Raw genomic sequence first — 16,880 nt, 5'->3', positions numbered from 1 at the left:
AATAATATCTGGGAACAATTTTATTAATGGACTTTCTTTCTCATCTGGGGCTGACGAATATTTACTAAAAATTTAGCAAACATAAGCAAATTCAAATAGAATTCACAGTTTCATGCAGCTAGTGCTAAACTTAGTATATATTATAAAAATTTGTGAGGGATAAAGTAAGGATCCACTGACCATGATTGCTGACTGCTCATTTTTCAAGTTCTCACTCCAGCAGTTACTACTACATGTGACATGCTTTTTTTTTTTCAGAGTTGTTTCCTCTAGTGGTGAATAATGCTAAAATTTAGGTTATTTGGAAAGTCGTTTCCAAGGAAATTTTACAGTTTTTATCATTAAACTTTGGAAAAGCATGCAAACTGAACTTTTATCTTTACATTCACACTACACAAAACAGGAATTATTATATTACACCAACTGTACCTATAGCATCCTGTGAACAATCAGTGCAAACCACTCTGACTGGTGATGTTTGTAGGTCAACAACAACAAAACATAAACATTCAGGTAAAGGTGAAACATAGCATATAGAGCTAAGGTTGCAAATGGATATTGAGAAAAAACATAAAATGTAACTTTTACATACTAATTAAGTAACTGGAGTGGTTGTTTGAGATAATGGAGTAAAAGCTACTTGAGGAAGCTGGAGAGTACTAGGGACTCAAGGAAATTATGTCTCAAGTATCAAATGGCAGTCAATAAGGTCACTTGATGCAGGGCAATTGTGGAAGATGCAAAAGGTAAAAAAACGAGTTGTGATTGACACTTTTTATCCAAGTGAGTTCAACCTCCTCTCAATACACCATCTCCATTAATAAATGTCCATCATGAGACTAAGTAAAGTTTGAGATAGATACATGTCAACCTTAGAAATCAAAGCTTAATGCCCTGCAAAGGACTGCATAACCTCCATGCCAGAAGCTTGAGCTTATGGATAGATGTGCGTACCATTTGAGATCAAATTGCCAGAAGTTGGGTGTTTCAATAAGCTATCAACAATCATAAATGTTTCAACAAAGCCATCCACATGATAAACATGAAAAATTTAAAGGTTATTAGCATTCTACCAGTTTCTAAAATCAACAGCAAATATCAGAAATAGGTGGAAGAAATAAAAGAAATGAATCATCAATAATGGACTAATGCAATCAGGCACAACAGAAGTTTGTTCAAGATTTAAAGTCGAGCATATGTATGGAAAATCAGAAATAAAATTTACATTATGTGATTACAGACAGCAAGCCAACAAGAAAAAATCTTCAATACTTCAGAAGTCTATGGCATCATTGTACTGTTATTTAATTTCTAATTCATGGTGCATCTTAAATTTCTTCTTTAATAACACTTACTTTTCTCTGGTGTATTCCATCCAAATTTCCTAGAATCTTCAAGAGATTCACCTATAAAAACATATAAATATTTTAAAACTGTTTGACACACATGCCAGTGTACTCAGAGTACATTAATACCATAATTGTCAAGCATGTTTACCAAACTTAAAGTGTTTTGTTCTAAAAATCAGTTCAAGTCATAATTAAAAAGAAAACATAAATTTATACTTAAAATGCTTAAAACAATGCGGCCCGGCGTGGCCATATGGTTAAGGCACTCGACTCATAACCTGAGGGTTGCAGGTTTGAATCCCCGTCACACTGAACACGTTCACCCTTTCAGCCATGGGGGCGTTATAATGTGACAGCCAATCCCACTATTCATTGGTAAAAGAGTAGCCCAAGAATTGGTGGTGGATGGTAATGACTAGCTGCCTTTCCTCTGGTCTTACACTGTTAAATTAGGGATGGCTAGCACAGATAGACCTCGTGTAGCTTTGCACAAAATTCAAACCAAACCTAAAACAATGCAGGTCTAATATGTTTGAAATAACACCTCTGAAAGAAAACAAATGAAAACAGTATATAAACATAACCTGTATGTTTATAATCTCAGGAAAATCTTTTATTAGTTACATAAAATATGCTACATGTACTTTCTCTGTTAACTAGCTGATAACTCAAAAAAATGGCCAAAGATTTTTACACTTTCAAAATAGTCACCCCTATTTCATCAGAAACAAAAGAGTTAAAAAGGGGAATATTTGACAGACTATAAATTTTTCATAATATGAAGCACTGGGCCAAAGTATGGTAAAAAAATGTCTAATAACATAAGGTGACATTGTAGTGTAAAACTCAAAAATTTAGTGCAAGAACACAGAGATAAAGTACTGATAACAAAACTAAGTACAAGATTGAGAAAATAAAACAGAAATATAAGGACTGATAAAGTAAATATTAAAAAAATATGAGAAGAATTAAGTTTTGTGAAAAACTAATTACTAAAATGCAAAAAAACAAAAAATAAAATGCATTGTTTTGCTCTTTGGATTTTCATAAACTTGGTGGTGATAGAAGCATAGTGACAATTGGGGCTGTGCTCCCACAACCCCATATTTCTAGGGTAGCAGATACATCTCTTTAAATATATTCTATAATATGTTTCTGTGTTTTCTGATAAAAGAATAAGAATACAGGATCACACACAGAAAGTGCAATGAATCTCAAATAAACAGCCAAAACTGAAGTACTTTCAAATAATTGATTGTATTTATTGTGGAAAAGAACAGTGAACCATTCAAGAGCCCCAGAGATTTGGATCACTTTTTGAAATTCATTTCAATATTTTCTGTATTTCTCCATTCCTTTATATAAACTTGTTGAGGTTATATATCTTTTGCTTCCCTGTCACATCAAACATGTTCACCCTTTCAGCCGTGGGGGCATTGTAATGTGATGGTTAATTCCATTATTCGTTGGTAAAAGAGTAGCCCAAGAGTTGGCAGTGGGTGGTGATGACTCTCATGATAATATTTCATAACCAATGTACAGGTTTTTTAACTGCTACATGACCAAATATTCTAATTTGTATTGAGTCTTCTCGATACTGTAAAATGGGAAACTTTTCTGTCATTTTTGATATGGTCATATATCTCATGCTTGAGATCAGTGGTAGTCTTGCTACTACACAAAGGCTTTGCAGACGAAATACTTAACATCAGTATAATTTAATTTAGGTGTTCTGCTTCTTCCTTTTGTATTTTCAAATTTACCCGTCTCAGTCTCATAATCTAGGATGTACTTGAAAGCATTTCAAGTCTGCAGCAATTTGTTGGAGAGCCCGACCAGCATCACAAAAACCTTTTATGTGAACTCACTGCTCTACTGACATGTTTTTTGGATGTGGCATGACAACAAAATTTAATATATAGTGCTAAACACTCTTTTTATTATTTGTGAAGTGTTATTAAATTGATTTCTACTGGCATATACTGGTACCATATGTTAAGAGCTGCTCCTTCCTAGCTTCTTTCTATATAGTTAAAACACTGCATGGAGTACCATGACAGTTATTTCAGATCCTACATTTGATCAGTATGTTCAATCAAGCTGAATCATTATGACATACTCTTGGTGTGAATAAATGGGAATTCTAAAGAATGGTAAGTATTGTCACCCTGGCCCACTGAATTGTCAACAGGGATCAGTGAAGCATTATCACAGTGAAATGACATGGAATAATTAGTCCCACAAAATGGAAAGAATGACAAAATATTCTGTTGTCCTAACACTTTTGTACAATAATATATATATATATATATACATACATATGTACACACATATATACACGAGTATATATGAAAACTCTCATCTGGTCATGCAAATTTAATTATGTGCTGGAAACGTGTCTTCAAAACACTTAAATCTGAAGCTTAACAAAGTTCTTAAAGGATTCCTTGTAAGACATGGTTGTACTCTTAAAGACAACATTTCATTAATTTTGAGACAATATACTAACTAGAATATTACCATCTATGATAATACTAATACTTCAGTTACTTAAACATGTCTTTAAAATATTATAATCCTAAAGGTTCAGATCAGAACATAAATCATTATTTTTAAAATAACAAAATTCTCATGTACTTGTTATGTATTCAAAATAAAATACAATGATAGCACATTAAACATCAGATTTTAAACCACTCTAAACTATAGTACTTAACAATCTCACCTAGAATAGCAGCTCTATGCATCAGTTTCTTTGGTATACACCCTACATTCACACAAGTTTCTCCAAGCCCTAGAAGTAGTAAGTGAACTTTCATAAATCACTACTATTTTTTCTCATTAACTGTGATGTTACTGAGAAATTAAGTTTTGTTCTAATACTTTTTCATTATGTAGCCAGAGATCTTATAAATAAACATTTTTTTTACCTACAATTCAAGTTTAAAGTTATATTTTCTTTTTATTGGAAAATGCAGCATAACAACTTTCATTGAATCCATCTGGAAGTACAAGAATTGTTTTTAAATGACTAAGATCTTATAATTCTCCTATACTGAAAATTAATTTCTGATAGGTACTTACCTCTTCTCACCAGATTTGCTAGTCTCATTCAGAGCTGCCCCTTATATGTAACAATTTTCTTTACACATGCCACAAGACTTGCATTCCCCTTTGTTGGATGTGGCATATTTCAACACGTCTCTCATGCAACTCATCATGCATCATCTGATAATCAGTAGTAGCATAGCATACTCACAAGACACATGTGACTGACTCACTTAACGCTCTTCAAATGAGCCTTCACTTCGAAGTTTGGCAGAAGGTGTGAGCACCAAAGAAATGGGAAGAAGTGTAGGAAGTAAGAAGAGAGGTAGGTATCTATCAGAAATACATTTTCAGTATAGGAAAATTATAACTTCTGATTCTGTATTCACCTTTTCTCACTAGATTTGCTAGAATCTCACAATGAGGAGGAGGAGGAACTGATGTGCTCTAAAAATCATCCATAGGATACCTCTGACAATGAGAGAAACAGATCTAAAGTTAAGAAGAAGGGAATTGTATCACTTCTGAGCAAAGTATATTCTTTGCCTGTGTGTATGATTCATAAAATACAAGGGTGGAAACTGTGAGGTATAGAGTGGTTGGGGCATGTTAGATTGTACTTCGCAAGCCAAATGCACCTAAAACCTCCTATCTGAGGTTATGAGAGTATGATACTCACCCAAACAGCATGTGGATTAGTATCATACTCTCAAACCTCAATCCCATAAATTGGGGATTAAGACCAGCACCAATTACTGGGTGGGACACAAGAATAAGTACCTCTTCATCAGTCTGGAAACTATCATCTAACATTAAGAGGATGGAATACACTCGTGTTAGGGCTTATGTTACCTGGTTCATTCAAATCCAAAACCTCAATGCTGGGACAAGATAATGAGAGGATCAGAGGAAGGACTTCTGCCTTTTAACTAACCAGCCCATCTGAGCTGCCACAGAAAGTAGCTGTTGCATAAGAGTAGCCAATTCCAGTTTGGAAAGCTAGAAGAAGACAGCCAGCAATATAATAAAGAAACTGAAGTCCCTGAGTATTGACATAATGTGCACAAGCTCTGACTATTCGTCCAAACATGTAAGGTATAAAAGCAGGTCCTAAGTAAAGGCCTGATATTGATTAACCAACCAGAAAGGGTCAAACTAAAGTAAAGGATGAGAAAAATATGATATTGCTGTATGAGAGAACTGCAGAAAAGATCCTTTGACAACATCCAAAATTCAAGAGAAAACACCTACCTAAGGGAAAGAAGAACTTTAGGGTGGAACTTGTGCACTAAAATAAAGAGACTGAAATAGAAACAGTTGATTAACAGCTGCAAATTTCCATTTGTCTTTGAGACAACAAAAGGGTGGAAATAAAACTCTAGGAAAAACAGTAAACAGGTTCACTTGCCTGATGTCAGAGCAAGTACCAAACTTTATTCAAGAAAAGTTGGTAAGTCATGGGAGCTGAAGGAGGAGGGAAAGAAACAAAGAAATAAGAAACCAGACATTTTTGTTTTTTCTTTGTAAAACCAAAGTGCGTATTTGCTATTCACTAAAATTATTTACTAGTTGGAGTAATAAACCTGATTATGTAAATCATAATAATTGTTCACGTTTTCATTAACCTTTGTGTGGAATGCATGGATGTAAGGATTACATGTAATTTTGTTTCAATAATGCTTTAACTGCTTGGTAAAGGAATAGTAGGAGATAGAAGCAAATGTGGCTCTTATGGATATAAAATGCAACAATATTTGTAAGGCCTGTTAATTCCCAGGACTGATTCAGCAACAAAAACACCAAAAAAGTGGGTTTTACTTATAACTCTAAGAAAATTGAAGGGAAAATGGATCCAAGCTAATACAGAATCATGACCTAATGTGCCAACAACAAAGAAATCACATATATAACACTAAGAAATAAGTAATTCTGGATCTGCCCCCCAAATAGGTAATGGAAAGCTTGAATACTACTGATGGGAGGAAAGGGTAAAATAAGCTGAAAGCCTTGAGGGGGGGCACAACATACTAAACTCCATGTAACAGTGAGGTTAAATGATCAGTGTGAACCCAAATATCAGGGAAGGGAGGAATAAACTAAAAGTAATAAGTAAGGTTTAGCTGAATAATAATTATGTGATATACAGAAAACATCACAAAATGTAGTTATGATCTCATGAAGACTGAATTATGTCTTGGAGATGCTACAAGCTGGGAACGGTAATGATCGAGAAATTTTCGAGACAGAAAAAGATGGATAAATACATCATTAACCAGTAAAGCCTCAGAAGTTTTAATGGGAAAAGGCTGGGGATAAAGGATGGATTATGTATTTTTCGATTTCCTGATGCTGAATGTTTTCACATATAAGGTTTATTTTGTTCCCAGTACAAGGGATATGGTCTGCTTTTCAGATTTTGCCCTAAGCCACAAGATCCCATTGAGGCAGACAGAACATGGAACATCTGAATATTACTGGTTGAGATATGATTGTTCCCATCATCAGAGACAACCCATAGCACTCTTCTCTGTTCCAAACAAGAGGTGTAAGGTCAGGCTTTTTCCTGTTATCTTACAAATATTTCAAGTAGGTACCTTCTGTGTACCTTACACACATACTAGGTCAAGACTTTCCTGCTACTGAATGACAGTAGACAGTTCGACTAATGCTGAATACCAGTTGGTATAAATGACTACACAAGGAAATGGTATGAGTTCTTATCACTGCTGGAGAAAATGCTGCCAGTTTTAGTTTCCTATGATAATATGTAAATATTGCAATAAAGACACAACTAATATAATATGTCATATATTTATTTTTATGTTTATCCAGAAAAGAACAAAATATTTAGTCTAAGTTTTAATTCAAAACAGAAACATTTGAAAAGGAGCTACTGGAACAAATACTGAAATGTTTTAAGTCCAAAGGCTTTTCTCATATGAACTAAGACATTTGTTGTATTTACCTTCTACAAGTAGTGATGAATACATAAAGACAGGTATTACCTTCCACGTGGAGAGATGACTACATAAAGTCTAGTATTACATTCCACAAATTGTGGTAACTAAAAAGGAACAGTATTACTTTCCAATAGTGATAGAGGCTATGTAGTAAAATACGGCATTACAAGTCTTCTTCTCAAAAAGTTTGATATACTAACATGAAACAGGTTTATATTTAAACATTCTTGAAATTTTAGGGAGTATGGTATCACATCTTTTTTTAACTCTATACATACTCCACATTGTTCCACTTGGTATTGGTGTATATATATACATTTTTAAAGCCATATATTTAACTGAAGTTGTTCCACTTGGTGTTGGTGTGTGTATATATATCTTTTAAAACACTATGCTTATTAGAAAAAAAGTATGTCGCCCAACTGTTCCGATATTTATATGATGTTGGACTGCGAAATCAAGATTCACACTATGAATAGAATAATTAAACTAACTTCTTAAAAAGTAATTATAGCATATACTTACAAATGATTTTAACTTTTGTACACATAAAAAAAGACAATATGAACAATTATGTTTCTTAACTGTTCAAACAAAATGGTTATAGAGAAACTATATTCCTTAGAAAATAGTTAAGTATACATTCTTATGGTACAAAACGTTTGTATTAATTTATCCAACATAATATAACTGACAGTGTATGTCTTCTAAAAAATAAAAACTAGTAAAATAATGACAGCTTACTAGAATGGCAATATTTGTGTTGATAAACCAGAGATATGTTTGGAGTTATTTCACTAACTTGTTAATGATGAATTCTCATATATCACTGTTAAGTTGGTGTATAAAACTAAATTCAAAAATAAAAATAGAATTTTACAGATGATGGTTTTACAGAATCTAAACATTTGGTGACTACTTATGTTGATAGCTGTGTGTCGATAAACAGAAACTAAACATTTGGGGACTACTTATGTCGATAGCTGTGTGTTAATGTGTGTTTTTCTTATAGCAAAGCTACACTGGGCTTTCTGCTGAGCCCACTGAGGGGAATCGAACCCCTGATTTTAGCATTGTAAGTCCACAGACTTACTGCTGTACTAGCAGGGGCAGGAATTAAATATTTGGTGACTACTTATGTTGACAGCTGTGTAGTGATAAACAGGAACTAAACCTTTGGTGACTACTTACGTTGATAGCTGTGTAGTGATAAACAGGAATTAAACCTTTGGTGGCTACTTATGTTGATAGCTGTGTAGTGATAAAAAGGAATTAAACCTTTGGTGACTACTTATGTTAATAGCTCTGTAGTGATAAACAGGAATTAAACCTTTGGTGGCTACTTATGTTGATAGCTGTGTAGTGATAAACAGGAATTAAACCTTTGGTGACTACTTACGTTGATAGCTCTGTAGTGATAAACAGAAATTAAACCTTTGGTGACTACTTATGTTGATAACTGTGTGTTGATAAACTTACCTTGGATGCTGCAAGACCACCAGATCCTCCTCCTAGGACAATTAAATCAAAATCAAAGTCTTCTTCTATAAAAGTCAATGCCTGAGTTAATTTTCCATTATCACATGACGTCTTTCTTTCAACAGGGTCTGCAGTAATGACAAATATGTGAGTAGCTGAGGATGAGTCAGTTCGTGCTAACAGTTCATTATGAGTGTCAGAACTATTATCTGTGAAGTAACGTTTAGCTATTAGTGTTACTACATCACCCATTTTGCAAGACTTGAGATATGCACTGCCTAATCAACACAATAATAGACGTATATCTAAAACATATTCTGTGCAAATTGACATAGTATACTTAATTCATTCGCTATTAAAAACTGATTCTGTGGAATCATTATCATTAGAAATAACTTGAGGATGAAATAAATAAGTGTATATAATTTTTATGTGAATTACATTATATCTGCTGTATCTAGTGCCGATAAGAGATTTTACCTGATACCACGACTCTTTAGGTCTGCTGCAATAAGGTACACACAGTGACTGATCACAGTTTTCAAAGCAACTGTTTAATGGTTTTTTTGTTTTTTTTTAATATATATATTGTATAATACATCAATTTTACAAATATCAATTATAATTTATTATGAACATCTTTTCAGCTTTACAGATATAGATTATGTTTTTATAACATATTAGTTATTTTTAGCCTTTTCGGTTTAGAAACAATAGTTAAATACAGTCCATTTTAAACGTTTTTTGGCTTGTTTATGAATAAACAATTAAAGTTTTGAATGAAAAAGCAATAATAAAGAAGATAATAATTTTTCTTCAGAATAACAATATTTGTATAAATATTAACACAACTTACCAATGACAATATTAGATTGATACCCACCTGCATGAAAAGGAACAACCTCAGTTTTCCCACAACACACAGGGATACAAAGTGGCATAATATACGTAAAATATACAACAAATGTTGCAGTTGCAATCTAAAATGTAACATGAGTACATGCACTTGGCCAGTGGAATGTATTTCCACAACTTGAAAATCAATACTACACGATACATAAATGTATGTGCTGCACCGAAGGTACAGGTGTGTGTACCTGTACACGTAATGTACAAACTAGCTGCGAGTTTTATTGACTGTGAAATGGATTCTGGACTCGATGAAGAATATTTTCTAATCACAAGAACTATATTTATTATAGTTTTACTGCTTTCTTTATTAACTGTTTCACAGAAAACAGCTTAAAATATGACTCACTTTTGAAACCCTTATCAATGTAAAAATATATATAATGAATCAAAAACAGTTAAATATCCAGTGCTACACTAGAATACAAATACACTCCCAATTTCATAGTTTTTCAAACGAAATAAGTGTCCTATAAAGTTGTAGAATATCCATTTCATTCGCGTTTTATTTTGTTTAAATTCCTTGTGATACATCTGTTTCTACGTCTAATGCTTCTATACGTTCTGTAAGCTGCTTTATAATTCTGACGCACATTTATTATCCTCCTCGAATTTCTTTTTCTGTCGTGAATTTCATTTAGCTTCCTACCAAACTATTTGTTTGAGTGTTATGAAATCGCAATTTTTAGACATGAACACTTATTATTAAAATAGGCATAGTTAAAAATACGGCATATCAGTATCAGTCTCCTGCATATAAATAATGGCTCTTAAAACAAAACCTTTTTAAATTTCTTCCAAAACATTGACCGGTCACTATTTCAAAGCTACTGTAGCCGCTTTTTATTTTGATGAATTTTCAATATTTCAATAGCTGATAGTCATTAATTAAACATTATATATTTACGTTTGATCAGATAAGTGATTATTGAGTCCATCATTAAAATGCCAGAACTATTGTTACAAGAGAGAAACAAAAAACACACAAGAGAGAAGTGAGTTGCTCTCTCTTACGGAGATTTAAAACCCCTATCAGCTCGCCTGTAAGGCCTGGCATGGCCTGGTGGATAAGGCACTCGACTCGTAATGTGAAGGTCGCGGGTTCAAATCAACATCACACCAAATATGCTCGCCCTTTCAGCCGTGGGGGCGTCATTATTTGACGGTTAATCCCGCTATTCGTTGGTAAAAGAGTAGTTTAAGAGTTGACGGTGCGTGGTGACGACCTCTTCCCTCTAGTCTTACACTGCTAAATTAGGGACTGCTAGCACAGATACCCCTCGAGTAGCTTTGTGCGAAATTCAAAACAAACCAACTCTTTCCTGTATTTTATATTAATAGGAATAAAATAACTAGATAATCTGAGACGTAACATAGGCAGCTATGATCATGATCCCTGTAAATATCAGCAAAGACTGAAAAGTTTGTAGTAAATTAGAATCGTACGAAGTTACTACAGTAAAATTGAAGATGCATTGGAACATTTATGCGTGTAAGAAAATGGAATATTTTCGGCATTCAGTGAAAGCGATAGTTTTAGTTTGTATCACGTGGTGGCACTATATAACTTTAGCAAAATCTACTTTCTATATAGGCCGAAAAAATTAAGAATATTGGTAAGGGATAGTAATAATACAACAGTATTACAATGCAAAAATGAGTAAACAATTAATGAAACGTACCCCAAACCCTACAAGTATAGTCCAAATGTGTCTACGGTCAAGCTTCACTAACCTTTAAATACTAATACATTGTCGGTGATTCTTGGATATAATTATATCGTGGTGCCCATTTACACTCTAGGTACCGATTCCAATTTTAGATCCACTGTCGGTTTAGAAAAATAAACGACTTTTAAACTGAAGATATATATAAAAGAAGATATTTTTATTCTAAATAAAGATTTGTTGTTAAACAGTACAAAGCTACACATGATTTTAAAACTCAATTTGTAACCATTATAAGAACTAAAATTTACTGTTGACACACCAATAAGCATTCCAAAAGAACCAACCCAACAATGGAAGCTGGTGCAACATTACTTTCACATCGTGGTGTCACAACAATTAAACATCTTATTGGATCGTGCTTTTTACGTTATAGAGAAAGCTAAGTAATTGATTGTTTATTAGCCGTGATGAAGACGCAGAAGCGAAGGTTTGGATGAAATAAAAATGTCTTCTTTTCTTTGTTTTCTAAACTTTTAACAACATAACTAAACAGTCACTTGCTAACATTCTTGTATTTATATTTGTTCGTTAAAACGTAAATTCAGTATTTACGAAACTTAAGTAACTGATAAATTACTAACAAATTCGCTAACTCCATAATCAACTCACTATTGTAACATACTGGCTAATCAATTAACAGACAATTTAGTAAAGTATCTCTCTCTTTCTTATGTCACTCATATATTTTACTAAAGTTTCGGTTGTTAACGTGCCTTACAGTGAATCTGTGGTTCAGACTACACACACAAACAAACAAAAATGTAGTCTACACTTTGAGGGCGTGGGTGCATCATAAGAGTTACGTTGTATCCCCACTGTTTGGTAACAGAAGTTCAAATGTTGGCAGTTCACTAACTGTCTATATTCCCTTCTGTAATTTTAAATTTAGAGCCGGCAGTGAAGGAAGCTCTCGAGTAGCTTTGCACAGAATTCGTCAAATAAACTATCGTTGTTGCTACTAAAGTTCGCATTCTAATGGTGTAATTTTTGTGTAGTGTGAAGGGATTTCCAGCTCACGAATTGAGAAACTGTTCTTGGGAAGCCTACAGTCGCATGTATGAGTCTGTATGAAGTCTTGTTTAATGTCAGTTATCTACAGATTAGTTTTGTAAGGAAGCTTCCTGTTAACATTACTCTTACTGAAACTTTATGATCACATGTTATTCTCGTCATCACGAAGGACGTGCTGTTTGAATTAATTCATCTCTTTTTTTTCTTTTCTCCCTTCATCTCTATAAGCAACTTCTTAGTTTTCATTACCGAATCAGATCAAATAATTATAACTGTATAATCAGTATCTATGAACATACTGAATACTTTTTAAGAGTATATCTTTGGACTGAGTTCTTTAAATAATATGCCTTTTATCGCACGTGAGGTAGATGCACCTGACGCCATTTTTCTGTAGTCTTAGGTCAGAGAGTTATAATGGAGATCCTTAAGATTTGGTTCAGCTCTATACGAAATATAAAAAAACAACATTAAAAACAAAATAAGTAAAAGATTGATATGTAGTGTTTTTATTTTCCACACTTAGAACAGTTTTCGTTTCCTGAATCATTTGAAAGCAAAGTTTATATCTTAAAGGTTTTTATATGCAGCTCCTAGAAACGTGCTTTTTAAAGTTGCACCTGAAGCGCCCTCTGTCGTATAGTTTACTTACTCGATTATGGATAAACAGTTGAGTAATTATAGAGTTTTGTCTGCAATTCCTGAAAATATGTTTATTTAAATAGAAATTGAAACATTTTTTTGTTCTGTTTTTATTTGTTTGAAGTTAAGCACTAAGTTATACAATGGGCTATCTGTGCTCTGCCTACTACAGGTATCGAAACCAGTTTCTCGCGGTGTGAGTCCGTTTTCTTTTGTGATTCACGAATCACTTCTTCCAGATTCAATAACAAAATGTTTGACTGCCCTTTCTAATTTGTATAGACTTTCAATGGAAATAGCTGATATTTATACAACATATAGCTGATATTTATACAATAGATAACTGATATTTATACAACATATAGCTGATATTTATACAATAGATAACTGATATTTATGCAACAGATAGCTGATATTTGTACAACAGATAGTTGCTATTTATACAATAGAGATAGCTGATATATATACAACAGATAGCTGATATTTATACTACAGAGATAGCTGATATTTGTAAACAGAGATAGATGATATTCATACAACAAATAATTGATATTTATACAAAAGAGATAGTTGATATTTATACAATAAACAGTTGATAATTGTACAAAAGAGACAGCTGATATTTATACAACAGATAGTTGATATTTATACAATAGATAATTGATATTTATACGAAGATAGCTGATATTTGTACAACAGAGACAATTGATATTTATACAACAGAAAGCTGATATTTATACAACAGAGATAGCTGATATTTATACAACAGATAGCTGATATTTATACAACAGAGAGCTGATATTTATACTAGAGATAGCTGATATTTGTACAACAGATAGTTGATATTTATTATACAATAATAAACAAATGATTGGCAGTTGTTATGGGTTACTTAATCTTGAACGGTTACTCTAAATGTTAGTTTGTAATTTACTACTTTATCCATTAACTTTAGTAACTCTTTCATACTGCCTGGTATTTCTCTCATGGTACCTTTCCATCATAATATGCTTGTTTCTCAATTGACCAACATTATTGAATTGGTCCTATCAGTTCCATAACCTGATAAGGTAATGAGTAGCTAAAGTAATCTACGAAGATGCTGATGAGGAAGTGTATAGCCAAAGTACTCCACGAAGGTCCTGATGAGGTAATGTGTAGCTAAGATAGTCCACGTAGGTCCTGTTAGGTCGTATGTAGCCAAAATAGTCCACAAAGCTCCTGATGAGGTAGTATGTAGCGAGAAATAAAGACTGCATATATGTGAGTGAAAAAAATCTTACCACAAGCTTTAAATAAAATCAACGAAACGAACAATATTATTTAAAGTGGTTTCTAGAGGCGATCCATTACTCTGCACATCTTTACATGTGAAGCAATGTGATAAAGTAATATCGGAAAAATAAAACACACACACATCTCCCCGGCGTCACACCAAACACGGCCGCCCTTTCAGCCGTGGGGGCGTTATAAAGTGACGGTCAATCCCATTATTCTTTGATAAAAGTTGGCGGTGGTTGGTGATGACTAAGTGCCTTCCTTTTAGTCTTACACTGCTTAATTAGGGATGGCCTGCGCAGATAGCCCTCGTGTAGCTTTGTGTTATATGTGTAGCTAAATAACACATATAACTTTACAATAAGACTCAGAGAAGGGAATTCATTGACGAGGAATGCAAAATTCCATATAACAATGGTATTTAGTTAATTTTTAATTTTAACAGATTATTGTACGTTTTTGTGACACTGATAAAATGAGGTTACATCATCAACAAATACTAAGTTATACGGTTATTCACCACATTTAAATCCAAAATGGAAATACATACTTCACACATTTGGGAAATTATTATCACAAAATAATATTTTCTAACTTAATAAGTAGATTCTGTCTGACAGAGAAGAAAATTAAAGAAAAGACATATATGTATGGTGACACATGGTCATAAACTGTGGGACAAACCCCCTACATTTTTTCTATCTTGATGAAACGACAGGGGAAACAAAAAAAGTAAAGACAAGATTATTTGGAAAGATACATTATATTTATTGAAGAAAAATAATTTTACACGCTGAGTATAATTATAATTATATTCATAATAAGACATTAGTATTAAACTTGTCAAATTTTTAACAATACATTCTTCATTTAGTTCTTTGTGGATTTTAAGTAAATATTAATAGTATTCCAATTATACTGTACTAGTTGGTTTCTTTTCTTCCTACAGAGGGCAGTACTTTACAACAAAACAGGTTGATTACTAAATATTTTCATTGTATTTACACAATTAAAGCGGCTTTCTCACTAAATATATTAATGTTGTCTAATAGGTAATAGACTCATCATTATAAACGTGGTAAAACACGTAACGAGTAAGCCAGATTAATAGGGTAAATAGGGTGACAAATGACTTTCCGGTAGGTGTTCGTCATTAGTTGGAACTGGTTGATGTTTGAAGTGGTTCTATTGTTAGTGCTTCGTTTATAAAGGTTCTAATGATTCTCAGTTTTGTGAGTTTATCAGTAAAGTGTTTTCATAAGATGTTATTTGAAATCACATCTTAAAAGATCTGTGAGTTTCAGACGGTTTCATTTGATTATTCATTCTGTCTCGGATATACGAAATGGAAAGTCATGTTACTCGAACTATAATTTGTTAGTTTGTATAAGCAATAATCGCACCACAAAACAAATAACAGCAAAAAAACAAAACAACAATAACAAAAATCTTCTATAACACATTGTATAACATATTGGCTTCATGATCATAGCTATAAATTTAATTTTCATCAGATCAGTTATGGAATAACTTTATGTTTTACCAGACATTTTTAAGACTAATATTTTCAGTTTTGAACTGATATTGCTTGACCTTCATGTTAAATATTTATTATAACACCGACCACTACTGAGAGAGTCCACGTTTTGTTTCATAACGATTCATTTTATATTCTTCCGTTTACAACTCTCGGTATAAAAAACTAATAAAAAAAGACTGAATGGAACCGTTCATTTTGTATGTATAACAAACAACAAAATCCAGCAGTGGTTACAGGACAAGTTGTAGTATTGTTGATATATATTTTTTACATTGTCATTGTATATATGACATATTATCACGGAATCGGTAATAAAAAATCCTGGATCCAAAAACAATTCGATGCACGAATAATTTAAACTTACTTGTCTAATACTGGCTAGGTCCAGATATCATGTGTAATTATCCTGAGGTGGACCATATCTTTTGAGATGGTTACTATATCACAATAAAATGTTCTGATGTCCAGGTAATCCTTATCAAGATGTTCATGAACTTTCCTAATCAGTGTAACCAAGAACTCGGAAATATCAGGAAATTTTATAACTGTTCCCTTTATTTTATTTCAAAAACCTACACACGTACATTAACATAACCCTCGTTGCTTCATGATGTCAGTCACTGGCATATTGATGAGTCACTCTGTGTTGATCTGTTAATAATTAGGTAAATATTTGTACTTATGATAGGTTATACCACATATTATTTTATAAATGAAACATTCTATCTTCTGCTATCAGGTTATAATATCCATGTTTAATATCTTTTCTGCAGTTTGAAGTATGAACGTTACGAAGGTTAATTACTCCTTATAACCAGATGACACGATCCCGAAATATTAATTTGCTAGAATTATGAGGAAAAGTTGGAATATCAGTGTGTCACACTCGCGAGCGTGCAGATCTGACAAATCAGAGGAAACTCAATTCAGGTAA

At 32.9% G+C, this 16,880-nt stretch overlaps 2 protein-coding genes across 4 annotated transcripts in view; one reads left to right on the top strand and one right to left on the bottom strand.

The window, feature by feature from the left end:
- The window catches only part of LOC143238519 (thioredoxin reductase 1, cytoplasmic-like), a 37,487-nt gene extending 28,108 nt beyond the window's left edge, over positions 1 to 9,379 (bottom strand). Inside the window, exons 1-4 of one of the 2 annotated variants that reach the window (XM_076478807.1) lie at positions 9,317 to 9,379; positions 8,837 to 9,045; positions 4,075 to 4,143; positions 1,356 to 1,406 (exon numbers count right to left, since the gene is read on the bottom strand). In XM_076478807.1, coding sequence (XP_076334922.1) covers positions 1,356 to 1,406; positions 4,075 to 4,096 — 73 coding nt within the window. In that variant the 5' untranslated portion in view covers positions 4,097 to 4,143; positions 8,837 to 9,045; positions 9,317 to 9,379. The remainder of the gene's footprint in view (positions 1 to 1,355; positions 1,407 to 4,074; positions 4,144 to 8,836; positions 9,046 to 9,316) is intronic. The other variant, XM_076478808.1, reaches the window with a different exon arrangement.
- A 7,357-nt stretch (positions 9,380 to 16,736) lies between these two features.
- Positions 16,737 to 16,880, top strand: part of LOC143241073 (cytochrome P450 3A29-like) — a 44,329-nt gene continuing 44,185 nt past the window's right edge. The window contains exon 1 of one of the 2 annotated variants that reach the window (XR_013022170.1): positions 16,737 to 16,876. Coding sequence is in view for 1 of the 2 variants with exons in the window: in XM_076484582.1 (XP_076340697.1) it covers positions 16,800 to 16,876 (77 nt within the window). In the remaining variant the exon portion in view is untranslated. The remainder of the gene's footprint in view (positions 16,877 to 16,880) is intronic. The other variant, XM_076484582.1, reaches the window with a different exon arrangement.

Source organism: Tachypleus tridentatus, chromosome 13 (genome assembly GCF_004210375.1).
Source record: "Tachypleus tridentatus isolate NWPU-2018 chromosome 13, ASM421037v1, whole genome shotgun sequence".
NCBI lineage: Eukaryota > Metazoa > Arthropoda > Merostomata > Xiphosura > Limulidae > Tachypleus > Tachypleus tridentatus.
The sequence above is the reverse complement of the archived record's forward strand: the minus strand, read 5'-3'. Positions and strand labels throughout refer to the sequence as shown.